The 27,332-nt window shown below is 32.8% G+C and overlaps 1 protein-coding gene across 1 annotated transcript in view; it reads right to left on the reverse strand.

Moving 5' to 3' along the window:
- Positions 1-195: 195 nt before the first annotated feature.
- col27a1a (collagen, type XXVII, alpha 1a) overlaps positions 196-27,332 on the reverse strand; it is a 37,046-nt gene continuing 9,909 nt past the window's right edge. Inside the window, exons 16-48 of the mRNA XM_073824233.1 lie at positions 20,876-20,929; positions 20,740-20,784; positions 20,580-20,624; positions 19,740-19,793; positions 19,247-19,300; positions 18,953-19,006; positions 17,741-17,794; positions 17,608-17,661; positions 17,418-17,525; positions 15,348-15,401; positions 15,152-15,259; positions 14,942-14,995; positions 14,774-14,827; positions 14,178-14,234; positions 14,025-14,078; positions 12,459-12,512; positions 12,306-12,359; positions 11,961-12,014; positions 11,760-11,867; positions 11,580-11,687; positions 10,445-10,552; positions 10,244-10,297; positions 8,996-9,058; positions 7,531-7,584; positions 7,401-7,436; positions 7,293-7,310; positions 7,153-7,188; positions 6,517-6,543; positions 6,303-6,368; positions 5,078-5,246; positions 4,835-4,944; positions 4,530-4,730; positions 196-4,110 (exon numbers count right to left, since the gene is read on the reverse strand). Of these exons, the coding sequence (XP_073680334.1) occupies positions 3,964-4,110; positions 4,530-4,730; positions 4,835-4,944; positions 5,078-5,246; positions 6,303-6,368; positions 6,517-6,543; positions 7,153-7,188; positions 7,293-7,310; positions 7,401-7,436; positions 7,531-7,584; positions 8,996-9,058; positions 10,244-10,297; positions 10,445-10,552; positions 11,580-11,687; positions 11,760-11,867; positions 11,961-12,014; positions 12,306-12,359; positions 12,459-12,512; positions 14,025-14,078; positions 14,178-14,234; positions 14,774-14,827; positions 14,942-14,995; positions 15,152-15,259; positions 15,348-15,401; positions 17,418-17,525; positions 17,608-17,661; positions 17,741-17,794; positions 18,953-19,006; positions 19,247-19,300; positions 19,740-19,793; positions 20,580-20,624; positions 20,740-20,784; positions 20,876-20,929 (2,370 nt within the window). The 3' untranslated portion in view covers positions 196-3,963. The remainder of the gene's footprint in view (positions 4,111-4,529; positions 4,731-4,834; positions 4,945-5,077; positions 5,247-6,302; positions 6,369-6,516; positions 6,544-7,152; positions 7,189-7,292; positions 7,311-7,400; positions 7,437-7,530; positions 7,585-8,995; positions 9,059-10,243; positions 10,298-10,444; positions 10,553-11,579; positions 11,688-11,759; positions 11,868-11,960; positions 12,015-12,305; positions 12,360-12,458; positions 12,513-14,024; positions 14,079-14,177; positions 14,235-14,773; positions 14,828-14,941; positions 14,996-15,151; positions 15,260-15,347; positions 15,402-17,417; positions 17,526-17,607; positions 17,662-17,740; positions 17,795-18,952; positions 19,007-19,246; positions 19,301-19,739; positions 19,794-20,579; positions 20,625-20,739; positions 20,785-20,875; positions 20,930-27,332) is intronic.

Here is a 27,332-nt window from a genome sequence, read left to right on the forward strand (position 1 = left end):
ACTTAGAATATTTTAAGCTAAAACGGCTTGCCAAACAATTGTTCAGCTGATGAAACGTATTTCTGAAATAAACTTTAAGTAGAGAAAAGGTCTGTCAAAGTTTTGAGTTGTGAAAACTAACTTTTAAAATAACATCTAAAACCTGACTAATGTCTGTTGATTTGTATTAATCAAACAACAACGCCGAACGCAGACTTTGGTGTAAGAACATCTTTATTGGGTATGTAAGCATTAATTCCAATTCAGAATCCACATATTTAACCAAGTACGGAAAACTGAGGCAAAGAACAACACTGAGCAAAACGGAGAAGAAACTGATTACGATGAAGCCGACAGAGATGAGATTACTGAGCCTTGAATTTGAGAGGTGATTTTTCACAAACAGAAATGGTAGAGCATTGAGGTAATCAGAATTCCAACCTTCTGACACTGAGCGTTCACATGTTTTAAAATTCATCTTAGAACTTTGGAAATAATATAGAACACAGTCCTGGTACAGTACGACTTTAGATTATTATTATTATTATTATAGACAATATTATAAACAAAATAAACAGGATAGAAAAATAAAAACAGATCGAAAAAACAAAAAGCAATATATTGTTCTCTGGAACCCCAAATTTACACATAAAATAAATCTTATCAACCGTAAGAGCAGTTGGCATACGGATAATTAAGTTACCTGGAAGAGAAACTCTGTCACAACAGAGAATTTGGTTTCAAAGCGCGTTTGTAAAATTTAAATAACATTAAATTAGCAAAAGGGACTCACTGTATACAACAAAGCCTGCAGAATTATACACACGGTCATGAAGAATAAAGAAACAAAAAGCTTCGAACAGAACACCACTGCCGTTTCCTTGCTGTAGGGAATGCATCAAGATTGCGACCGATATTTCAGATGACACAAATGTTTTCCCTTACAAAAGGCATTCGTTGATGTTTGTGCTACTGAGGTGAAAGTACAAAACTGTTCTGTACCACAGAGGAAAGCACACAAGCTTATCATGTCGTGCATTCAACACGCAGGTCTGCGCAGATGTGCTGCAGACGCTCAGACTGAATGACACCTCCAGACTACACATATTTTGGCTTGTATTTCTGAGAGCACCTTTAAAGTACACAAAATTCACACTAACATCATTATTCAGAATAACACAGGCACTAAACAAAAGCATCCACTTCACAACAGCTTCAAATTAGCACCATTGTTACCGAGATCAACCTTTAATGGGAGAATCTCACAAAAACCTGTCGAGAACACATCCGAGTCATATTTTACCCAAAATTCAAAAGAAACACATGAAGTGCAGTCAGATTTTTCATCTCACATTTTAGATTTTTGTCTGGCAGTCAGAAGGGTGAGATAGAAACCCAATTGCAAGAACAAAATTCTGAATTATGAGATCAAAATTCACGTTTACTATATCGGTTTTTGATTTTTATTCAGTGGCGGAAACACAGTTGTAAGAAATTGTAAGAAAATAGCTTAAATTTCTGAAGAAGAAAAAACATTTCTCGTAATTTTGAATTTATTATTTAGGATTTTGAGTTAATATCTTTCTAATTCTGAATTATGAGAAAAATTCATGTTTTTCATGCTATATTATGTATTTCTATTTTTATTCAGTGGCAGAAACAAAAAACTTTTTGCAAAAAGAATTCATAATTTTCTTGTAATTTAGATTTTTTTAACTCAGGGTTTTGAGTTAATAAACCCTGTTATAAAAATACAATAAGTATTATCATAACTTACTATGATTTTTATCTCCTAATATGAATTATGAGATAAAAATTCATATTTACTGTACCATTTTCATTTAGATTCAGCACTTTTTTTTTTTTTTGGAAAATAGTGAAATGTAAACTTAAATTTCCAGGGGAAAAAATTTGTAATTTTTAATTTTTTTTTACTTAGGATTTCAAGTGGATATCCTACTAATTCTGAATTATGAGATAAAAAATCATATTTACGATGCCGTATATATATATATATATATATATATATATATATATATATATATATATATATATATATATATATATTTTTTTTTTTTTTATTATTTATTTATTTATTTAAAAATAGCGAGATGAAATGTGAATTTGAAATTCCCGAAAAGGTCAAAATTCATAATTTTCTCGTACTTTTGATTTTTTTAAATTCAGGATTTTAAGTTAATATCCTTCTAATTCTGAATTCTGAGATATAAATTCACGTTTACAATATCGTTTTTATTTTTATTCAGAGGGGGAAACTAATTTTTTTTTTTTTTTTTTTTTTTGCAAAAATAGCGAGATGTGAACTCAAAATCCCGAAAAAGACGTAATTCATAATTTTCTCGTAATATCCTCCTAATTCTGAATTATTTCTCGTACTTTAGATTTTTTTTTATTGAGGATTTCGAGCTAATATCCTCCTAATTCTAAATTCTGAGATAAAAATTCACATTTATTAAACCATTTTTATTTTTATTTAGTGACTAATTTTATTTTTCCAAAAATAGCAAGATATATACTCAAAATTCCTGAAAAGTCAAGATTCGCAATTTTCTCATAATTAAATTTTTTTAATTCTGAGTTTTAAGTTAATAAACCCTGTTACAAAAGTACAAGTTTTATAACTTATTATTATGATTTTTTTGAGAATTCTAATTCCAAATTTTCTTATGATTTTGATTTTTTTTTTAGTTAATATCCTCCTAATTCTAAATTACGAGATAAAAATTCACATTAACTATATCATTTTTATTTTTATTTTATTCAGTGGCAAGTTATTATCCTTATAATAAAGTTATTATTATAAGTAATGTCTTGGTCAAAAAGTTTTTTCTTCTGTTGTTGAAAAGCATCAATGAAAAGCGAAATTACAAAAGAAAGAAATTAAAAGTACATTTTGCATAGTCGTTAAAATTTTTTTAAATGAAAATGTAATATTTTTCCAGAAATACTCGTTACTTTTTCTTGCTGTAATGTTTGAGCAATTTAAAATGTATCTATTTCTGTGATGATAATCATAGGAAATTATTCAAATGACAAAAGTTACTATAAAAATCTTACACTTAAACATATGCGTTCTTTTTGGGTGAAATATGACCCAGACGTTTTTATGAGGGATTCACCCTTATAAACCCTTTGAACAAGACACACCCATTTGATTGAGACACGCCCCCTCAGAGTGACAGGCTGTTTAAAAAACAAGGGTCATGTATGTTGAAATGCACGGGTGTGTCTGTACGTTTGATAGAAACATGCACCTTCACTCGTTCACTGATCTGTCACATAAACACACACACGTTCACACTCACTCCTAAAACTCATTTACATAAACACACACACACTTCCCTGTCTGACAGAGTGTTAAAATGACACGTTTGAATGACAACACCCCTGAAAAACCTTCCTTAATGAGACACACACTTAATATATAATCAATAATCAATTATTTTTTCTTTGTTTTCCTATTGCACTTTAGCATTGCTTTTTTTCTTTTTTACATTTGACAAAATTACCATATAAAAGATCAGATAAACAATAAGTGTATATGTACATATAATACCTCCCAATGATCTTAATTCATCTCTTCAATAAACTGTTGAATCTTATTATAAAAGTACAAGTACTATAATAACTTATTATTATTATGAATTTGAAAGAGAGTAAGCACCAAAGAAACAGGTTGAGAGAGGAAGAGAGAAAGACAGAGATAAAGGGCTTGGCAGTTTCTCCGGCCCGGATGTCCTGAGTGTTCGTCCCTGCAAGATGATTGGCTTGTCAAATCTGATTGGACATCCATGGCTGGTAGGGGCGGGGTTTCCTTTAGACTGTAGGAGTCTCTAGTGCTAAATCCCCCAAAAGCCCCGCCCACACCACCTATTTCTGTCTCTGCAGTCCAATCAGTGGCTGAATGCTGAAGGGGGCGGGTTGTGGGCGGGGCTTGTGTGTGTTTGATCTCACACACACACACTACAGGAAGCACACAGGTCCGACTTCTAGGTGAAAGCGCGATGAGGCCGTTGTCTTTGGTAGGTTGCTTATGCGTACGACAGGAAGTAAGGCAGGGTCCGACACCTGGAACAGGAAGTCAGCGTGTTGCCAGCGGCCGTTCATTTGCTATGTAGCAGGAAAAACATGATCAGTGATGTTATGCATGAATTAATTTTTTTAATAATTCACGACCAAACCCATTGTTGTTATTGTTAACTACAACTAAAACAATTAAAAATGGTCGTTGTTAATGGAAATAAAGCTGAAATAAAATATAAAAAACAAACAGGAATAAATGTGACCCTGGACCACAAAACAAGTAGAATGGGTATATTTGTAGCAATAGCCAAAAATATATTGTATGGGTCGAAATTAGATTAGATTTAGATTAAAATACGACTAAAATGCACCTTGACAGAAACAGTTATGTTTTAAGAGACAAAATTATTTGTACTATTTTCTTTGCACATTATGCAAAATATGCTGTGAGTGTTTTTAAGTAAAGGTTGCCAGGTGGTAGCTAGTTTTTCGAAGGAAACACTCACCCAGCAGGTGTCTCCTAACACATCCGGCTCCAGCGTCTCTCCGGTCCACGCCTGGAACTGAACTGCATTCTGGGACGGCGGCTCAGAGGGGGCGTGGCTCCAGATTGTCACGTTCAAGCAGTGGATAGTGATTCGTTGCTCTGCACCGGCACTCAGCAGATGTAGGAAGTTAAGCTGGACGCGTCCAACGCTGAACTCCAGCTGCCACCAGCCAATGAAACAACATGATTATGAACATCTTTTCTAAACACATCCTCTCTCAAATACAAAATAATGCAGATGATCTGAAAGCTGAATTTCCAGACCTTAGCCGTGGTGATGGGTCTGAGGCAGGTGCGTCCACCGCCGGTGAAATTGCACGTCACTTCTATAGAGTCTGAGGAGCAGCCCAGGTTTGGGTCGATCCAATAAGTGCCTGTAATGACATTTTAATATGCAGTTTGAAACTGAAATATGAACATGATAAATGCTTCATTTTTACAACTATCTACAGATGCTATTGGTGTTATTTTATTAAGCTCTATAATTTCTAGGCCCAACACACACACCATCGTAGAGCGTGTCCCGGCAGTCGTGCAGGTCCTTGCAGAGTCGAGCAGGATGATCTCGTGTGCCTACTGGGTTCTTCAGGCTGTGGACCAGAGAGCTCAGGTAATGCAGAGTCCGCAGGATCTCCGGAGCCTGATCCAACATGGGCATGTCCATCAGACCCCGACCCTGAGAGAGCATTGAGACAGCTTTAAAAAAAACACCCTTTACACTGATAACAACAAAACAAATTCTAGTAATGTAAATGAAACGTTCATTCAGATGTATCTAGTCTTTACTACTGTTTCTAAAGCATTAGCACAAAAGCATACATTGTTCATTGGAAGGTTTTAGTTCATATAACCCTTTTAAATGTCACTTTGATTCAAAAGTAATGTTCCCATAATGTTTGAAAACAAACACTAAAATAGAATGTTCCATTAACGTTCACATAAAAAAAGAAACATTTAAAAAAAATTAAAACTGGATGCATTAAAGGAGTATTTCACTTTCAGAACTAAAATTTACAGATAATGTACTCACCCCCTTGTCATCCAAGATGTTCATGTCTTTGTTTCTTCATCGTAAGGAAATTATGTTTTTTGAGTAAAACATTTCAGGATTTCTCTGTATATAATGGATTTTCATGGTGCCCCTGAGTTTGAACTTCCAAAATGCAGATTCAAAGGGCTGTAAACGAGGAAAGAAGGGTCTTATCTAGTAAAACGATGAGTTATTTTCTAAAAAAAAAAAAAAGTTAGTTTATACTTTTTAACCTCAAATGCTCGACTTGTCTAGCTCGGCAAGACGGGCGTTTGAGATTAAAAAGTAAATAAGTTGTAAATGGTTTTAGAAAATAACCGATCATTTCACCAGGTAAGACACTTCTTCCTCGGCTGGGATCATTTAGAGCCCTTTGAAGCTGCAATAAAACTGCATTTTGGAAGTTCAAACTCGGGGGCACCATAGAAGTCCATTATATGGAGAGAAATCCTGAAATGTTTTCCTCAAAAACCACAATTTCTTTACGACTGAAGAAAGAAAGACATGAACATCTTGGATGACAAGGGGGTGAGTACATTATCTGTACATTTTTGTTCAGAAAGTGAACTACTCCTTTAAGTACCATTTTCATAACTTACTGGGAATATTGGCAAAAAGGTTTAGAACACTACAATAGTGCAGTATTTCAAATAAACAGATTATGTCCTTTGTATGTGTGTGTGTTTGTTTGAATTATCTTACCTCGATTTTCTGAGTGTGTGTCTCCATAAAAACTGGCTGGGCCAATCCAATACCAAAATCCTGTTTCTGCAACATACAGGTACATAAGCAAACTTAAAAACATCAATGTACAGAATGGAACATTGAGAGTTTGAATGAATAATTTAAAAAAATCTAAATATGAATCAGTATATAACTAAATCAACAAATAAATAATGTTAGTCAAAATTCTTACCAAAGCCAGAGGGATTCTTGGTGGACCCTGTAGAGAACCAAAAAAAAAACATATATATTAATCACAACCGTCATAATAAAATATATTGATATTTTTAAACAAAGTCACCAGAACTGAGTATAACATGACAAAATGTCTTGTAGGGGATCTATGGGACAATTAAAAAAAAAAAATACATATTTTTACATTTTATAACATTTTAAAAATGCTAAAGTTTCTGGGTTAGACTGCTGTCATTATGCTTAGACATAAATCTATGGCACCCATACGGATGCTTCAGCAGGAAAAATACACAAAACTGCTGGGAAAACAAAAGATTTTGTGGGACCTGAAGGATATTTACTGAAGGACAAACACAGGACTCATGAAAAACTATCACTAAACAAACAACATAGCTTTGGATCATCCACGTAACAACACAGTATTAAGAATCAAGGGGATGTTAACTTTTGAACGGGGTCATTTTTATAAATTCAACTATTTTCTCTTGTGGACTATTTGTAAACATCTTTTATGTGAAATATCTTATTCGGGTCAGTACTAAACAAACAACAACATGCATTTTGTATGATCCTAATTTTGCAGATAAATATGTGTGTGTTTCTGTTTATTGAAAGAAAGAAGCATGTGTTTTACCGGAGGTCCGGGAGGTCCACGTGGTCCAGGAGCACCCTGGGAAAACACACAAATAAACAGGTTAGAAACAGACAAGTGGCCTTAAAATAAACACAACCGGTGGATGATGGGAAATGCTGTGTGTCACTGTAAAGACTCACTCGAGGTCCCTGAACACCCTGTGTGGAAAAAAAAAAGATTGTGTTATAAGAAACCTGTAAGGTTTACTGTGATAAGATCTGAAGAGAAAGAGTAAATCTATCTCTCACCATCTCGCCTTTGCTGCCAGTGTCTCCTCTTGGGCCCTACAGAGAGACAGAGGTCAGCTGAGGGTCAGACAGCAGATATGAACACACTTACTGTTCACTATAGTAGTGTGTAGAAGTGACTTATACTCACTGGATTTCCGTCAGGGCCAATCACACCAACAGGTCCAGCTAAACCCACTCTACCCTGAAAACAACATGGGAATATTACCAAAAACACTATCAAATGTGACATGTAAACAAACAGATGAAGATGGTAGATAGATGAAGACAAAAGATTAAAGACAGATGAAGATGAAAGACGACAGACAAGAGATGAAGACAAAAGATTCTAGATAAATAGATGGAGATAAATAAATAAACAAATAAAGACAAAAGATGATAGATAAACAGATAAAGCAGACAGACAGACAGACAGACAGACAGACATACATATATATAGATAGATAGATAGATAGATAGATAGATAGATAGATAGATAGATAGATAGATAGATAGATAGATAGATAGATAGATAGATAGATAGATAGATAGATAGATAGATAGATACGAAAGACGATACACAACAGATGAAGACAAAAGATGATAGATGAAAACGATAGATAGATAGACAGACAGACAGACAAACAGATAGATAGATAGATAGATAGATAGATAGACAGACAGACAGACAGACAGACAGACAGACAGATAGATAGATAGATAGATAGATAGATAGATAGATAGATAGATGATAGATAGATAGATAGATAGATAGATAGATAGATAGATAGATAGATAGATAGATAGATAGATAGATACGAAAGATGATACACAACAGATGAAGACAAAAGATGATAGATGAAAACGATAGATAGATAGATAGACAAACAGATAGACAGATAGATAGATAGATAGATAGATAGATACGAAAGACGATACACAACAGATGAAGACAAAAGATGATAGACAGATGAAAACGATAGATAGATAGATAGATAGATAGATAGATAGATAGATAGATAGATAGATAGATAGATAGATAGATAGATAGATAGATAGATACGAAAGACGATACACAACAGATGAAGACAAAAGATGATAGACAGATGAAAACGATAGATAGATAGATAGATAGATAGATAGATAGATAGATAGATAGATAGATAGATACGAAAGACGATACACAACAGATGAAGACAAAAGATGATAGACAGATGAAAACGATAGATAGATAGATAGATAGATAGATAGATAGATAGATAGATAGATAGATAGATAGATAGATAGATAGATAGATAGATACGAAAGACGATACACAACAGATGAAGACAAAAGATGATAGACAGATGAAAACGATAGATAGATAGATAGATAGATAGATAGATAGATAGATAGATAGATAGATAGATAGATAGATAGATAGATAGATACGAAAGACGATACACAACAGATGAAGACAAAAGATGATAGACAGATGAAAACGATAGATAGATAGATAGATAGATAGATAGATAGATAGATAGATAGATAGATAGATAGATAGATAGATAGATAGATAGATAGATAGATAGATAGATAGATAGATAGATAGATAGATAGATAGAGTGTGTACACACCATGATGCCCTGTGGCCCTTTGGGGCCCTGAATGCCCTTCAGTCCAAAGTCTCCTGGAGGCCCCTAAATAAACAAGCCAAACATCAACCCCACATAAACAAACACACAGCTGTGCCTCACTCAACATTATTGCTAGTGTGTGTGTGTGTGTGTGTGTGTGTGTGTGTGTGTGTGTTATGTGGAGCACTAGAGCGTTTATGGAGTGGAACATTCAGTGGCTACAGACACTATTAAACGTGCGTATTCATCAGTGTCAGGACCACAGTGTTTGTGTGGCTACCACTGGTGGTTAGGGCTGGGCGATTTGGCCTAAAATCAAAATCTCGATTAATTGAACATTTTAACCCGATTACGATTAATGAACGATTATTTTATTCATTAATAAAATTATATTTAATTATATTTAAATAATATTTATTTTTTTGCCCTCATAGTTCACTGACAAGTTTTGAACAGTAAATATGCTCACATATTACAAGTGAGAGATTTTTGAATGAAGGGTGCACACACTATCTACTATCTATGATTATTTATTGAACATCAGTGTCGAACAACTGAAATTAAAGCACACATTGCTTAAAACGAAAAGTCACATTTTTCTTAAATTAGTGAAAATAAATAACTTGCACTTTTGGAAACAAAATAAATTATTTATAAAATAATAATAAATAGTAAAAGTAGAAAATAAGCAGTATCTTTTCTAAATAAAATTACTCTTGTATATCCTGTAAATACTTTTTACTGTATAAATACTGCTTAAGCTCTCCATCGACACGTCGGCGGAATAACGTAGCCTAATGGAGCTGGGTTACGTGACTCCACACACAGTAGGGAAAGTAATTGAAATAATTGACCTGGAAAAATTTGATCGATTATAGGTTCTGAATGTCGATTTCGATTACTTTTCGATTAATCGCCCAGCCCTACTGGTGGTCTTCATTTTTTCCAAAGCTCTAGTTCATCTAGTTAGACCAGAGTTATGAATGAGTCTGAATGAATCAGTATGCCGCAACCACACACGCTTGTCCTGTTTTATGAGCTCCAATCCTGGTCCTTGCAAAAAATACACCTCAGTGTGAGCGTGAATTATGACGCCATTGAGTGTGCGAATAAAAAACACCTTCAAAAAGGATAAATCTCATCTCTGTTTGTTTCTCTTGGGCAGACGCACATGAGCGATCACATTTCTGTTTTTCCCCATGAATAACGGTTTAAATCGGATACCTGGTAATGGCTGATAAAACTCACCTTCGGTCCAAACATTCCTAGCATCCCTGGAAAGCCGGGTTCCCCGATGTCACCCTAAATCAAAGAGTACTATTAATGTTTAGTTCCAAGATGAACTCTGGGTCTTTGTAAGCAGGATATAGTCAGTTGGGGAGTTCACAGTGAAGAATAACAGTATTTATGGCACATTTCGGTGTATTTTTATCTGTGTGTAGTACTCACAGGTTGGCCCTTAGGACCCCGGTCTCCCTGAGATCCAGGAAGGCCCATTCCTCCCTTAAAACCTCTCTTTCCTGAAGGGCCAGGATGACCAGGAAGGCCCCTCTCACCCTATTCGTACACAGATATAACAAAAATATACATCAAAATGACCCCCTCAAGATACATAATGCATGTAATATATTATACAATAATTGTAGTTTTTTTTTTTTTTTAATAAATAAATGTGTTTATAATTGTGGTCAAATTTTACCAACCAATCAATATCTTGTAGTTGTGGTAAATTTTTATTTGTTGACTTTTGGGCAATTTTTTTAATAAATTCATTTATTTCAGTCAGTTTTTGCATTTCAGTCAGTAATTTTTTTTTTACAATTAATGATAAGCAAATGTGTAAGTAAATGAATGAATGAATGAATAAATAAATGTAAATAAAACCTTATTATTGTGATAAAAAAAATCTGACCAAATGATTTTTATATTTAAAATGATTTTTCTCTAGGATCTTAAAACTAAATAAATACATGTGTTTATTTATAATTGTGGTCAAATTTGATTCTCTATTTTTAAATAAATAAATGAAAAATTAAATAAATAAATACATTTAAATAAACCTTGTAAAAAAATCTGACCAAATTATTTTATTATTCATAATGATTTTTCTCTAAGAAAAATAATTTATCCTAATTTATCCACATTTATAAATAAATAAATGTGTTTATTTATAATTGCGGTCAAATGTTATTCTCTTTCTTTTTTTTAAATCAATCAATATGCTGTAATTGTGGTACATTTTTATTCTCTGACTTTTGAACATTTTTTAAAATCATTTTATTTAGTTTTTGAATTTTTCTACAATGTACGGTAAGTAAATATGTAAGCAAGTAAATAAATTAATGAATGAATGAATAAACACATTTACATAAAACCTTGTTATTATGGTAAAAAAAAAATTCTGACTAAATTATTATATTGAAAATGATTTTTCTCAAGGATCTTAAATAATTAAATAACTAAATAAAATGTGATCATTGTGGTCAATCTCTTTAATTAATTTTTTTTTGCATTTTCGTCTAGGATAGAAACAAACAAGCAAATAAATAAACAATAATTATAAGTAAAAACTATTTTCTCTGACCTTTGGACCAAATGATCCCTGTGGGCCTGGTAAACCGATAACGCCAACTTTTCCAGGTGCACCAGGTTTACCAGGCAAACCAAACTCGCCATCATCTCCCTGATCGCCCTAAAGAAGAAGAAAAACATAAATCATAGATCTGAAAAGACAGAAATCACAGATCCGATGACGAATACTTACTGGTATTCCTCTGCTTCCATCTTTCCCTGGGATCCCATCCATGCCAGGAAGGCCCTCGTGTCCTTCTCGACCCACTGTGCCTCTTGGGCCGGGTGACCCAACAACACCCTAATAAGAGAATACACAGAGAAAACTGGGTATTAAACCATTACTAAGAAAGGGAAATATAGAAAAAACAGAAAGAAAGTTGTGTCCTCTTACCAGTGAGCCTCTGCTGCCACGCTCTCCCTGCTGACCCTGTTTACCCTTCTGACCCTTTGAGGAAAAGATAAATTGATAGAGAATAGAGAAAAACAAAGCATGTGAGAAAAAGAGGTAATGCCAAGATGAAAAGCACAGGCACAGACTTAATCGTATACAGCATGAACGTACACACACACACACACACACACACACACACACACACACACACCTAACCCATAAAGCATGTGACAAGACTCTGATTTATACCACATGTTGTTTGCGTCTGCCATTCCAAAATATAAATAATGAAATTGAAATCCTGCAAAAGATACGCACACATAAGAGCTGCAATCATAGCGTTACCTGTTCTCCTTTGGATCCTTTAAGGCCTTGTATTCCACGTGGACCAGGATCGCCCTAAAATTGCATTAAAAGAGATAAACAAAAATGTGTTGGAGTGCATGTTTGACTGCAGGTACGTCAATGATCATGATGTGATGATCATATTATACGCACAGGTTGTCCAGGAGCACCAGGTTTGCCTCGGAAGCCATCAACACCTGGCTGACCCTGCACATACAAAGTTATTATAGTTAACTCAAACTAAAAACATTTTCATTATATGAAATAAAATAAGTATTAATATAAAATACAAAAAATAACTGACTATTGCATTTCTAACTTGATATTGCACTGAAAATTAATTTTTAAAAACTATAATAGTATTGCAATGATACTAAATTAACAGTAATTCAAGAACTGCAAAAATAATTACAAATAAAAAGCTAACAAAAATGACAATTAATGTATTTATTTGTGCGCGTGTGTGTGTGTGTGTTAGTGCATGGCTCGAAGATGTTAAGATGTCCACATCAAAAGAAATTTACAAAAGTGATTTTATGTCCAAAGAAAGCACATTAAGTGTCTACTTTTAGGTTTGAAATAAGTGTTTGGGGTATAAAATGTCAAAATTTGATTGAAATAATGTTACATTGTCATTTAGTGCAACACAATATTTATGTCAAAATTCAAACAACATGCTTATTCTGACTTGTGCACATTAAAATATATAAAAGAATAGAGCATATTAAATTTTATTGTGCTCTAAATGAGTAAAAAAATCTTACTGACAAATGGGCAAAACCTAGGATAGTGGCAAAATTTAAAAATATAGAATTACAACTAATTAGTATTTTAATATGTCATAAATTGATTTTTGTTGTAAATACAGTTACACTGAATGACATTTTTGTGGGTATCTTCTGTAAATTAGGGGAAAATGTTTGATATTTATTTTTTGCTCAGAAAAACAAAAACAAAAATGCAATTAAATTAAACAGAAAACTTTTTAATTTTTTTTGGAAAAAACAACAACAATTTAAAGCAGTATTACACTTATTGTTTTTATGCTTAAACCCCTTTTCATCTTTGATGCATGTATATGTATATACATATCTAAACAATTTATAATATATATTATGTCAAATTAAACAATTATACATAAAGAAAAGCAACCTATATATTGAATATTAGTTAAAAAAGTTAATAAATTTATAAATGTATTTATTTTATTTATTAACAATTAATAATAACTACAATTTAAGAAGAGAAAATAAACAAATTATAAAAATTTTCTGAGGAAAATCTAAAGAGTGCTGCTCGTTCATGCAAATCTCACCATTCAACCTGAATACATTCCTAAAGTAGAGAGAGATATTTATAATAATAGTGACGTTTTTATAATAATAATAATAATAATAATAATAATAATAATATTGTATATAGTCTGAATAGAGTCTATTACAACATCTCGACTCAAACCATATTTTTGCTGGTGGATATTTTAGTCTAACGTGAACCTAAATCAAAACGGTCTTGAAATGGATTTCATCTTAATGTGATCTATAACACATTTTTCATGTTTAGCCAGTGACCATATAAAACAGCCTTTCAATGTCTCAGTTGGCAGTTGCTAATATATAATAGAAAACGGTCACATGTTGGTCTACGCCGACAGCATGCAAGCAAATTAACTAATGCGGTTCATATGCAGTGAGACAATAGTATGTTTTCTTATCTCACCGGGTATCCTGGATCTCCTGATTCACCCCTGTCGCCACGCTTTCCAATTGGACCCTGAAAATACACAAACACATGCATCAAGCTGTGAATATCACTAATGACATTAGAGGAAATCACAGACAGATATAAACATGGAAAATTAAAGAGACTCACTCGGAGACCTGGAGGACCAGTAGGACCTTCCACCTTCCCATCATCCCCATGTTCACCCTAGAATACAAAACATCAGACGTCAGATTAAAGCAGTTTGTATGCCTATATTAGTATGCCTAATACTAAAAAATATGTTAATATATATAATATGATAACATTATGATGCCGTTTTGTTAGAATATTCATTTAAAGGGTTAGTTTACCCAAAAATGAACATTCTGGCATTAGTTAATCACCCTCATGTTGTTCCAAACCCATAAGACCTTCGTCTTTGGAATACAAATTCAGATATTTTTGATAAAAGGGTCAGCAAGGGTCCTTCCACTTTCAAGACCCAGAAAGGTACCAATTTTGGATTTCACCAATTTTTGTTCTTATGGGTTTGGAACAACATTAATGACAGAATTTTCATTTTTTAGTGACCTAACCATTTGACATGCCATTTAAATTCGCTGTGAGGTAATATTGTACTTCGAAAGTACGTTTTATGTATTCAGTTCCACTTCCAGAATAGATTAATGCCTTAAGGGTGATATTACTCTGCAGGTAACATATATGAAAATTTATAAGCAAAATGAGTCATAAAAACATTTTACCTTTTCACCTTTTGGTCCCGGGGGTCCTATTGGACCTTGAGGTCCCTTGTGACCCTGTAGAGAAAAAAAAAAACTTTTAAGCACTAGTGGACTTAATTCTCACATCAGTGCACTGATTTATCAACTTAATACTTGTTGCATGTTTATATTTGGCTTTTGTGCTCTAACCTCATATCCTGATATGCCTGGGTCACCCTGAAGCCCCATACGCCCAGGAGCGCCCTGAGACACAGCGAGAAAGCCAAAGTCAGTGTCAGTTTTGTTTAACAGAAACAACAGATTTCAGATCTCATAAGGTGAGTCAGACAGAGTTTCCTGTGCAGGTAAAAAGCAAAGTCAGTTCAGTTAAACTTAATAAGAAGTGATGTATCTGTTTACCACATGTCCGATGGTTCCTCGAGAGCCCTTTGGTCCGGTGGTTCCGATTGGTCCGATCTTTCCCATGGTTCCAGTCTCTCCCAGGTGGCCGATGTTACCTTTGGCACCCTGCAGGCAATGGGAAAGTACAGTCAATAGATTAATAATTACATTTCTTCAGTTAAACAAAATGCCATCTTGAGCTCTAATATCTTACCTTAAACCCTGGCTTTCCTCTCTCGCCATTTTTACCAGGTTTTCCTTCAGGACCCTAAAACACACATGGAAAAAAATTAGGGTGCACAACAAAAACAACCCCCAACGTCATTTTGCAAAAAAATGTCTATTATTAGTCAAGTCTACTATTATTAAAATAACTAAAAATATTAAAATAGTTTATACTAATTCAAATAAAGTGGATATATAATGTAATATGAGACCCTGGACTACAAAACCAGTCTTAAGGAGCACGGGTATATTTGTAGCAATTGCCAAAAATACATTGTGTGGGTCAAAATTATTGTTTTTTTCTTTTATGCCAAAAATCATTAGGAAGTAAAGATCATGTTCCATGAAAATATTTGGTAAATTTCCCACCACAAATATATCGAAATGTAATTTTTGATTAGTACTATGCATTGCTGAGAACTTCATTTCGATAACTTTAAAGGTGATTTTCTCAATATTTAGATTTTTTTTGCACGTTTTCAGATTTTCAAATAGTTGGCCAAATATTGCCCTATAGTAACAAACAATACATCAATGGAAAGCTTATTTATTAAATTAATTTATTATTATTCCTTTATTATTATTTTCATATTAATTATTAAATATAATATAATATAATATAATATAATATAATATAATATAAAAATTAGAAAATTAACAATCATGCCTTGGAAAATAACTGAAACAATGTAAGTTGAGGTTACTTGAATTACTAAAAATAAAACAAAAACATATTAAAGAGACGTAGAAATATTAAAAATAATAATAATTAACAAAAAAGACAAAATGATAAAAATGACTAAAAAAATCTAAAATAAAAATTAAAATATAAAACATAAATACTAAATAAACAAGCTAAAATTATAGTTATAAATTCTAAAATGGAAAATTTAATTAAAATATATATGAAAAAAATCTAAATATTATATTAATAAATACTATCATAAATAATAGTAAAATCACAGCTTTTTCTATACAAGGGGTCATGGTTAGGCATAACTGTTGAGTCATTTTTCAGGTTTTTCTACAAAACACCAATTTTTTTGTGATAGATAACTTGAGTAATATGCAAAAAAAAAAAAAAAAAAAATACTGATCATAATCCAAAGCGTATGAATGGTCCACTGTTACAAAGGTTACCTACCAGATTTAAAAAAAATATACAGTATATTATTCATAAATATTCAAACTTTTTGCATAAGGACCGATGTTCACTATTAACTAGCTGCTTATGCATAATACTAGCATATTGGCTGTTTATTAGTACTAATAAAATGAATATTAATACCTTCTGCATGACCATATTTTAAATCTCTTAATCCAACCCGCACCTAAACTTAACAACTACTTTAATATCTATTAATAACCAGCAAATGTATAGTTAGGGGAAAACTCTTAATTAATAGAATATATGTGACCCTGGACCACAAAACCAGTCATAAGGTTAAATTTTACAAAACTGAGATGTATACATCATATAGAAGTCCAATAAATAAGCTTTCTATTGATGTATGGTTTGTTAGGATAGGACAATATTTGGCTGAAATACATCTATTTGAAAATCTGGAATCTGAGGATGCAAAAAAATCATGAGAAAAAAAATGCTGAGAAAATTACCTTTAAAGTTGTCCAAATTAAGTTCTTTACAATGCATATTACTAATCAAAAATTACATTTTGATATATTTATAGTAGGAATTTTACAGAAAATCTTCATGGAACATGATCTTTACTTAATTTCCTAATGATTTTTGGCATAAAAGAAAAATCAATAATTTTTACCCATACAATGTATTTTTGGCTATTGCTACAAATATACCCCAGCGACTTAAGACTGGTTTTGTGGTCCAGGGTCACATATGTGTGTTCCTTATTCTAAAGTGTTACCATACATTTTTAAAATTGCCTGATTTTTTGGGCAATGCCTTTATTATGAGACAACCCTATAAGTAAGTACTCTTGTGTTATTTACTAACTGTAAACCCTGTATGCAGTATGTTTTTTGAAGTACAAAGTAAAATGTGAATGTGATAATGTTTGTGCACATCTGCATCACTCACTCTGACGCCAGTAAGCCCTGGGTCGCCCAGTGGCCCTTCTTTCCCCTTGATTCCCGGGTCACCTCGGACACCCTGCTCGCCCTCGCCGCCCATGTCACCTTTTTCACCCTATTCAAAAACATTTTTTTTGTTTCAACCATTTTTGTGTTTTGAATCATGCAATTTTGAATACTTGTTAACATTTCATTACCTTGGCACCATCAGGGCCAGCTGGACCAGCCTCTCCCTCTAAACCCGGTTCTCCCTGTAGCAAACAAACACAATGTTGTTTTACGCATTCACACACGTCAAATCCACATTTCACAGATGTATTGCACACACACCCTCGTTCCGATTAGCCCTGCTGCCCCAGCGTTCCCGACAAGCCCGAGTGACCCCTGCAAAAACAACGAAAAGACATAATGAGAGTCCAAACACACACAGGGGTTTTATTCTTTCTAGCAAGTTTAGGTTCTTTTTATTTAATTACACAAGTCCACTCAGCCAAACGGCAATTACAGCCAATGACGTGTGACAGCACATCTGCGTTTGCCAAGCTCAGGCTGACATTATCTAACTTTAACAATACAAATATAGTCATATGGTTCCTCTTGTGTTCACAGCACATGTGCTGTGCTACTCATTACAGAAGCTCAATGGGGCCTTGAACTGCCATCGAAAGGCAGATTTAGCAACAGTTATTTAGCGCAGCATAATAGCACCTCAAACAAGAAAATTATGGGAAATGGGTTAACACTAATTTCAGGCTCTTTTCATAAATAGGGTACAAAATAGGCCTACAGCTCTTAAAAATTGTAGTCTTTTTCCTCAACAAATGGTCAGGAAAGGAGGAAATTGTTGATTAGCAATCTCCAGAAGTCAAACCAAATGTTATACGGCCTGTTCTTTTCAATTTATTTTATAGTGATGTATGGAACATTTTCAAACCTGCTGCTCAAATGCAGGATGTTTGAATACAGTTTAAAAACCTTTCTATTTTGCTCAATAAACATAAAATACACAATTAAAACAATAACAAAAGCAACCACAGGGTTGCCAAAATAAGCATATACAAATACAAAAAGAGACTTTTGGAAAGAAATCTCTTCTGCTCACCAAGGCTTTCGATTAAAAATACAGTAAAAACAGTAATGTTATGAAATATTATTACTATTTCAAATAAGCATTTTCTATTTGAGTATGCTTTAAAAATTAAATTAAATGCAAAGCTGAATTTTCAGCATCATTACTCAACATGATCCTTCAGAAATCATTCTAATATGCTGATTTTTATTCATGATTATTATATTGAAAACAGTTGATCTGCTTCATATTTTTTGTGTAAAACCTGATATGCTACCAGTCAAAAGTTGGAAAATGAAAAAAATTTTCAGCAAGGACACATTAAAGTGATTTAAGGAGAGAGCATTGACATTTATAATATTACGAAAGATTTCTTTTTCAAATAAACGCTTTTTTTGGACATTGGATGTATGCCTCTTATGCTTTTAAGGTAACAAGACTCCAAAGTGCAAAGAGCCTACACTTTATCTCACCTTTTCTCCAGGTTCTCCTGGAAGCCCGGGATCGCCAACTTTTCCTGCAGGGCCCTGAGGGAAAAAAAAGAAAACATCCATTTTTCTATTTCCGTGTCTAATTGGGTGCCAAAACAGATGGATTAATGACCTAAAATGACTGTCATTAATCAATTATCGTATGACAGAGTGCGCAAACAGCATTAAAAAGGGTACTCATTTTACTCTCAGTATCTTTAACGATCTAGAGAAGCAAAACAGACAGAAGCAGCAGAAAACCTGCACGTGTGTTTGTGTACATGTGGAGTGTATTACCTTTGGCCCTGGATTTCCAGGAGGCCCAAGCATTCCTGGGGGCCCTGGAGGTCCCTGATCCCAAACAAACAAATCATTTATCAATAATACATACATACAAACACAGCACAAACAGACACACACACACATTTCAACATTACAATTTCCCATTCTCTGAAGCCAAATTGTTAAACTGTGAAGCAGATGTGTGTACAGTCTCACAGCCTGGCAATACTAATGCAAATCTTATTTACATTTTACTGCTACATAATCACAAACATTTAACAAACAACAATTGACAACTGAATGCCAAGAAAGAGTCATGAACTTGAGAATTAGATTGTTATATATATTTCAGGGCTGAGCGAGACCAAAATACACAGCGCTCAAAACTCATCTTCTGGAGTTGCTCAACACCCAAAGGACGTAAAGTAGTTTTCCAGCTCTGGGTTTACATAAAAACACTCTGGAAAATGTGTTTCTGGGTGTAGAAGAGAAATAAAGCATCACTCACCGGCTCCCCTGCGATTCCTTTATCTCCCGTAGCCCCGGATGGCCCTTGAATGCCCTACAAAAACAGATTAGAGAGTCAAAATGTATTGTTGAATTAATTAAATGCTATTAATTAAAGGCTTTTTGGTTTTCCATAAAGTGTTTTTTCAAACTAGTGGAAAGAAAATATCCAAAAGACACTGTTAAGTGTTTCTTTTATAGCACTTTATCTATTTGTGTCAATAGATTTCAATTACAATACATATTTATAAAGGCCGTTTTCTCAAAATTAGTTTTTTCTTCTACACTTCAGTAGCACTTACAGAAACCAAACATTTTTATTCCTGTTTATATTCTGAGGTTTTTTTTACAGAGGGATTTTTTCATATATAATTTGCCTGATTTTATACATCACCCCCCCCCCCCAAATTGTAAGAAATATAGTTTTTTTCTGAATTATTAAGTAACAAAATGAGATTCCCTCTGTATAAACATTTGACTTTAATATGTCAAAAAAGTAAACAAGAATTTTGAAACTGACTTCATCCAGTGTTTACATTTTTGTAATAGAAATGTATGCAAATTAGTGCATATTTCATTATATAATGCCTCATTTGCATATTTAAACCTAAAACTTTAGAAAACTTCTAATACAAAAAATGTTTGTAATTATCAATGTAATCAACCTGCAGTGTCTCGCTTTAACGTTTTTATATTTTGACCAGTGACATGAACTGAGCTGTAGGTGCTGTACAAATAACATCTTGTTACATAAACATGAGATTTAAAGAAACATTCCTAAAAATATACAGTATAATAGACAACAATAATACAGTATTTAAATTTCAGTAGAGAAACTTACCGGAAATCCCTTTGGCCCCGCCTCCCCAGGCTCCCCGATCTTCCCCTGTAGAGAAATTGGACAGACATAGAGACTGTTACCACAGAAAATATTGGCGAGACATGGCAGCAGATACTGCAGAAACCCAATCAGAAAGAGAACGTGAAAACAGGGTTTTTACCGCTTGTCCTGGGAAACCAATTTTTCCTGGAGGACCATCAGGACCCTATGAGGAGACATGAATTAAACTTAGATTCAAACATGTCCAGCATTTATCTTTGGTCACTAGATGAGCTTTGGTGGACAGTGGCCTTTACCTTTTTGCCTTCAGTGCCGAGTTCTCCTGGCATACCGTCTGGACCTCTAGGACCCTAAAACAGAGGCACAAATCAATACATAAAATGTATTGAGCTCTGCTGAGATGTTTCATACACTGATGTCCTCAGCCATGTTCAGAATAGAATACTAATGTGTTGTTTACTGAGTAAAGCTTTCTAATTTAAAAGTAAAGCTTGCCATTTTGCATTTTGTGAACCTTTGGCAGTCCGATAAAATAATAACAGTTAAGAAGGAGCTCACATAACAGTTCATACACTGCAAAAAAGCTTATCTTATGTATTTTTTTGTTTGTTTGTTTTTTAGTCAAAATATCTAAAAGATTGTTAAATTAAGATGCATTTACTAAATAAGCAAAATGACATAAGATATTTAGTCTTTTTTCCAGGGAGAAAAAAACAAACAAAATTAAGTACGGTTTGCTTAAAATAAGTAAAATTATCTGCCAGTGGGGTAAGTAAAATACTCTTGTTTTAACCCTTATGCGGTCTTCGTTTTGGAATCACACTCATGGTCTTTGGGGACGAAAAAATGCTTTTCCTGTTTATTAATGTTTTTACTCCACATTTGTGCAGTTTTCGCAGTTTTTATGCTATTTTTTGAATATATATAAATTAATAAATAAATATATGTTTTTAATAGGTTTATATTCAAAAACAGCTTTTTATGTAAAATTCACTTCATGAAATACCCACATTTTAAACTTTCATTCATGAGGATAACATGAATAATTTGATATGGTTTAGTGTTTTTTGGAAAATGCAGTTTTAAAAGTAAAAAAAATAACTTTTACCACGCTGCACGCTTTTACCATTTACGATGGCTGCAGAGCACTACTATTAACTAATTGCTATTTGACCAACAATAAGATATCTTTTCACAAGTTTTTTCAGTTGAGTTCATATCTACATATTATGAAATCACAATTATTACAATAAAACTTTTTGACAAAGTTAAGCATTTTTTGTACGGAAACATAACCAGTTCTATTACATATTGAGTAGCAGTACACAACATGAACATAAGAATGCAACAACAACATTTTTTTTTTTATTATTATTTGACAAATTATAAGAGAGCAGTTTTTATGGTCCAAATGTAGTCCTGTGTGTTTCATGACATGTAGATATGAACTCAACGGAAAAAAACTTGTGAAAAGATATCTTTCAGGTGGTCAAATAGCAAAAAGCATATAGTGGAGCTCTGCAGCCACCTACTGGTAAAAGTATTTTTTTTACGTTTAAAACTGGATTTTCCAAAAGATGGGCAAAAATCTTACACTAAACTGTGTAAAATTATCCATTTTATCCCCATGAATGAAAGTTAGACATGTGGGTTTTTTTATGAAAGGAAATTTTACAAAAAAAGCTGTTTTTGTGTACAAACCTATAAAAAAAAATTTATTTATTAATTTATATATATTTTAAAAATATCCTAAATCCTCCAAAAACTGCACACATGAGGAGTAAAAACATTAATAAACCGGAAAATAACATTTGTTGTTTTTTTTAACTATTATTTTATAACAAAAATTGTCAATTACAAAGACCAAGAACGTAAGTATTTTTTTCACACTAACATAAAATCAAGCTATCATTCCAATTTAATTTTTTATTTGTAGATCAAGATAGTGTTGACTGATTTACAAAGTCTCATACCATTTGGACAAAGGGAACTTTTTTTATTTATTTTAGCGAACGCCATTCGGGGTCCAGAAATCCCCTGAAGACCGCATAAGGGTTAAGAATATTTTACTTACCCCACTGGCAGATAATTCTACTTGTTTCCAGGGGGGAAAAAAACAAAATAAGTGCATTTTGCTTATCTAGTAAATTCAAATTAGTTTAAGAACTTTTACATATTTTGATTAGAAACAAGACAAAAATACTAAGTAAAGTCTTTTTTGCAATGTATTACTTTCAGTAAAACTTGAAATGGATGGTCAGGTTCTTTGTATTTAATCATTCTATTAAATTATTAATTTAATGTATTTATATTTAATTATATTTTATAATAAAATATTTCAATACATATTTTTTTTAATTGTTTAAATTATTTAGCATATTTAAGTAGTAATAGTTCAAGTGTTGTTATTGTTACCTAAACTAAACCCAAAACTATAAAAAAAAAAAAACTACATTAATTGAATTAAAGCAACAAATATTAGATATGAGATTAAATAAATGCATACTTTGGGGCTGTTGCATGCTTGAATGTGATTGGTTGATTAACTAATTAATTAATGAATGTATTTTTACTTACATAAATATTGGATTAAAACCTTAAACTTAAAAAGAAAAAAAAAGAAAAATAATTATTAGCAAATAAAAAAAATAAAAAAAGTTTAAACTAAAATACCAAAACCCCCAACTAAAACTGAAATAAAAAATAAATCTATCTATCTATACGCTAATAAAAAATAACTAAATAACTAAAACACCTAAAATTCTTAAAATGTACACTAAAATTAAAAACAAAAGCTATTTCAAAATATTAATAAATACTATATTAGCATATAAATAATACTGTTAATATGTAGAGTTAATATATGTAAATAACTAGTTTGCGCTTAAAATAAATAACTACTATAAAAAACTATTATAGAAAATACTCTAAATTGTTATATTACTTACATGACTATTTATAATGATAGTAAATGATCATATTAAAATATTTGAGCATAACCTAATTAATATTTATGAGCCAAGTCATTATGTGATGAACAGTATCTACCTTATTTTCCCTGTAAGGCTGTATTTGTAAATTATATGGGACTGGCTTTCGCTCTCATTCGATTCCAGCTATTTTTAGCTGTACAAAACAACTTGTTTTGCAGCTTGATACTGCAAATTGGTTTGTCGTAGCATATTATTTTAATGTGTTATCTTAATTATGAACACACTTGTTTGTAGTGCAAACTGTTTTACCGTTTACTGCACGATTTTATTTTTCTGGTTTCTTCCCTATAGCAGATAATGAACCGAAAGTCTCACTCAAAGGCTTACTTCCGCATTGAATAATAAGGTGGATGGTAGAATGCAATTGGGGGTACATCCTCAAACACTAGGGGGAGCTGTATTACTGGATATAGATGTTTGGGATATGTTGGGATATTTGGGGTTGTGCATGTAGGTCAATGTTTAAGAGGCTCTTGAGGGTCTAAGCATGACACAGATCTATGTTGCATCTGTCTTAGTCTGCATGCACGAAAAAATTCTCTCACACACTTATGCTACACAATCCTTAACAACCAAATCATCCTCACTATCACAAAGAGCGGTTTGGCTCGGCTATAATGAAATCTAAAGAGATCCGAACACAAGGACTTCATCAAGAGACCAGACTCACATTTGCTCCCTCTTGAAGAATGCGTGTGCGCGCTGATAATTACACTAACTTATGGTGTGTGCGTCCAGCCAAAAAACATCAGACTGTTGAAACAATATCATCACACAGTCTCTGCCAGCTGGCACATGCTCTCTTTGTCTGTTTCGGTCTCTCTCACACACACTGGAGAATCTGAAGGTACTCGGTAAAATACTGGAAAATGCCAAAATGCTGGAAGACCTCATATGGACTACTACTGTTATTAATATTCTGGCGGTCCCATTATACATCCATAAACCATAGAAAATCAAGTGGCTCATTACTTCTCAGCACCTATTAGTTCTGCAAATGACGTCATTCTGCGGGTCCCTCGTGTTGTGATCTAATCAGAGTAAATGCAGCCTTCATTTGTATGCTTTAAATACAAAGAAACAGACAGTGAGAACTGAATGTTTGTGAATGTCTTTCTATTGCGCTAATACCATATTGAACTTGTCATAGAAAAGCCATAACTGCCAAGCAATGAGGACATTAAACAGAAAATAGGTCAGAATCAATGCCTTTTCTTTCTTTCTTTCTTTTTTTTTTTTAAATAAAAGTTAGGATTTTGTAGAAATATCTTAAATAATAGCAATAGACACCACTAAAAAGTGGCAAGAGGGCATACAAACAAAAACAAAACAACATAAAATATTCTATATAATGCATGTATAATATGCATTTTTCTACCACTAATGAATTGGTTACAGTTTCACCTCTGCCTGTATAAAGTATTTTTAAAAGCTATGTTTTCATCTGTTTTAAATAAAGGCAATGATATATAAAGACTAATCAGTCATTGACAGTATATCACATCCACTCTACACTGTTCTGGCCAGTTTAACTTCTCAGTGACGAAGGCAGGAAACAAAAAACGGGGTTAAATCATCACCACTGAATCAATGAATCATCAGGACAACAGCTTGATTTACGAACTCAGTGAGGGGCTCTAACTAAGACCAGACAGCGGCACAGAGACACTCGACTCTCCTAAGTTTGTTTCCATTGCATCCCTATGCTCAGTCTTCTCTCCAGTAATTCATGTTGATTCTGCCTGTTAATGGAAAACATTTACCATGTGTGCGTTTTAGAGTGTGTGTGATCTATCTATCTATCTATCTATCTATCTATCTATCTATCTATCTATCTATCTATCTATCTATCTATCTATCTATCTATCTATCTATCTATCTATCTATCTATCTATCTGATCTGGCAATTGACTAGTCTATCAGTTTAACCAACTAATCAATTCTAAATAAGAACCCATCTATCAGATCAACTAACTAACTAACAAAGAAGCCATCTAAAGACTACCATACCTGACTGTTTACCTAAGAAGGAATCTATATGTTGAATAACTAGTCAACCAGTCTAACTAATTAAATAATAATCTATTTATCAGACTACTAACTAGCCTACAAGATTTACTAATTAATAGAGAAACTATCAGACGATTTATCTTGTCAGCCAGTTTAACTAAGAATGCATCTATCAAACGAATAACTAGTCTATCACTAGTTTACAAAACTATCAGTTTAACTATTTAAGAATCTATGTATGATATAATATACTAATCTAGTTAAGTTGAACTAACTAATAATCTATTTATTGGACAACTAACTAGTCTGCTAGTTTCTTAACTACTAAGAATTGATCTGTCAGATGACTAACTAGTCTATTAGTTTAAATGACTAACTTTTAAAGAATCGACTAACAGAAAACTTAACTAGCCTAGTTATGTTTAACAAAGAATCTATTTATTGAATGACTAACTAGTCCACTTTGAAGGATCTGAGGATCCTCAAATGCAAACTGTGTGTTTTGCTTTAAGAGAGCAACCATACATTTGTGTTGTGTTTTACTTTCTTTTCCATATTCTTCATTCATTTATAATGATTTATCATTTAATTATTCCATTTAATCATAATCATTTATAATAATCATTATAGTCATTTATATATCCATTTCATTGATTCATTAATTGATTGGTCATTTATATTATGTTATATTATTATTTTTCCATTGTTGTATGACTGTGTGGTTTCATGGCCTGTTTGTCCTCGTGAATAAGAGATATGAGGGCATGTTTATGAACCTCAAGGTTTATGGGATGCTGTTTTGAAACAGTTTGGTATAACAATACTTGTTGGATGTGTGCTCTTCAGACGAAGTCTGAGCATTGAGACATACACAACTAAGACTATTCAATAAACTCTGTTCCTTTTTACCATCATAACTTCGTCTCCTGCTTCTGCTCTTTACTTTCAATAGTTTTTCCTCAGTCAACATTTTGGTGTAATCATCAGGATGGCATAACATTTTGGCGTACTTCTTGGCTGACAGAAGACTGTTAATAGTGTTTTGGGTATTTTGGGTACCAGACAAGACAAGATGTTTACAGGGTTTGGGTATTAGACTGCTCTGCTGACGAGTGGTTCTGGTACTGGACAAACTGATATTTTCTGATGGGATCTGGCGTTCGGGGCTGGATCTTAATTGTCTAGGCATGGGGACAACGATCTAACAACTTGTTTTACTAAATTACTAACTAAGAATCTATATATATCGGATGACTAACTAGCTTTTTAATTTAACTAGCTATTTAAGAATCTAGTATGATATAACTTACCTAACCTAGTTAAGTTTAATAAGAATCTATTTAATGGATGACTAACTAGTCTGTTTTTATCTGTTTTATGTATATAGATACACTGAATGTATCTATAGAATGACTAACTAGCCTATTAGTTTAACCATTTAAACTATCATAGAATCTTCTAATAGGTAACTTTAACTAGTCTACCAGTTTAACTAGCTAAGAATCTACAACTAACTAGCCTTTTAGTTTAACTAACTATTTAAGAATCTTTGTATGATATAACTTATCTAGCCTAGTTAAGTTTAAGGTTATCAGTAGTTAAGGTTAAGGCTATCAGTTTAACCAGCTAACTATCATATAATTTAACATTTAAGAAATTATCAGATGCTTTAACTTGTCAGCTAGTTTAACTAAAAATATATCCATCAGGTGACTATAAGTTTAAACAATACTACCTAGTCTGCTGGTTT

Source organism: Garra rufa, chromosome 19 (genome assembly GCF_049309525.1).
Source record: "Garra rufa chromosome 19, GarRuf1.0, whole genome shotgun sequence".
Classification (NCBI taxonomy): Eukaryota; Metazoa; Chordata; class Actinopteri; order Cypriniformes; family Cyprinidae; genus Garra; species Garra rufa.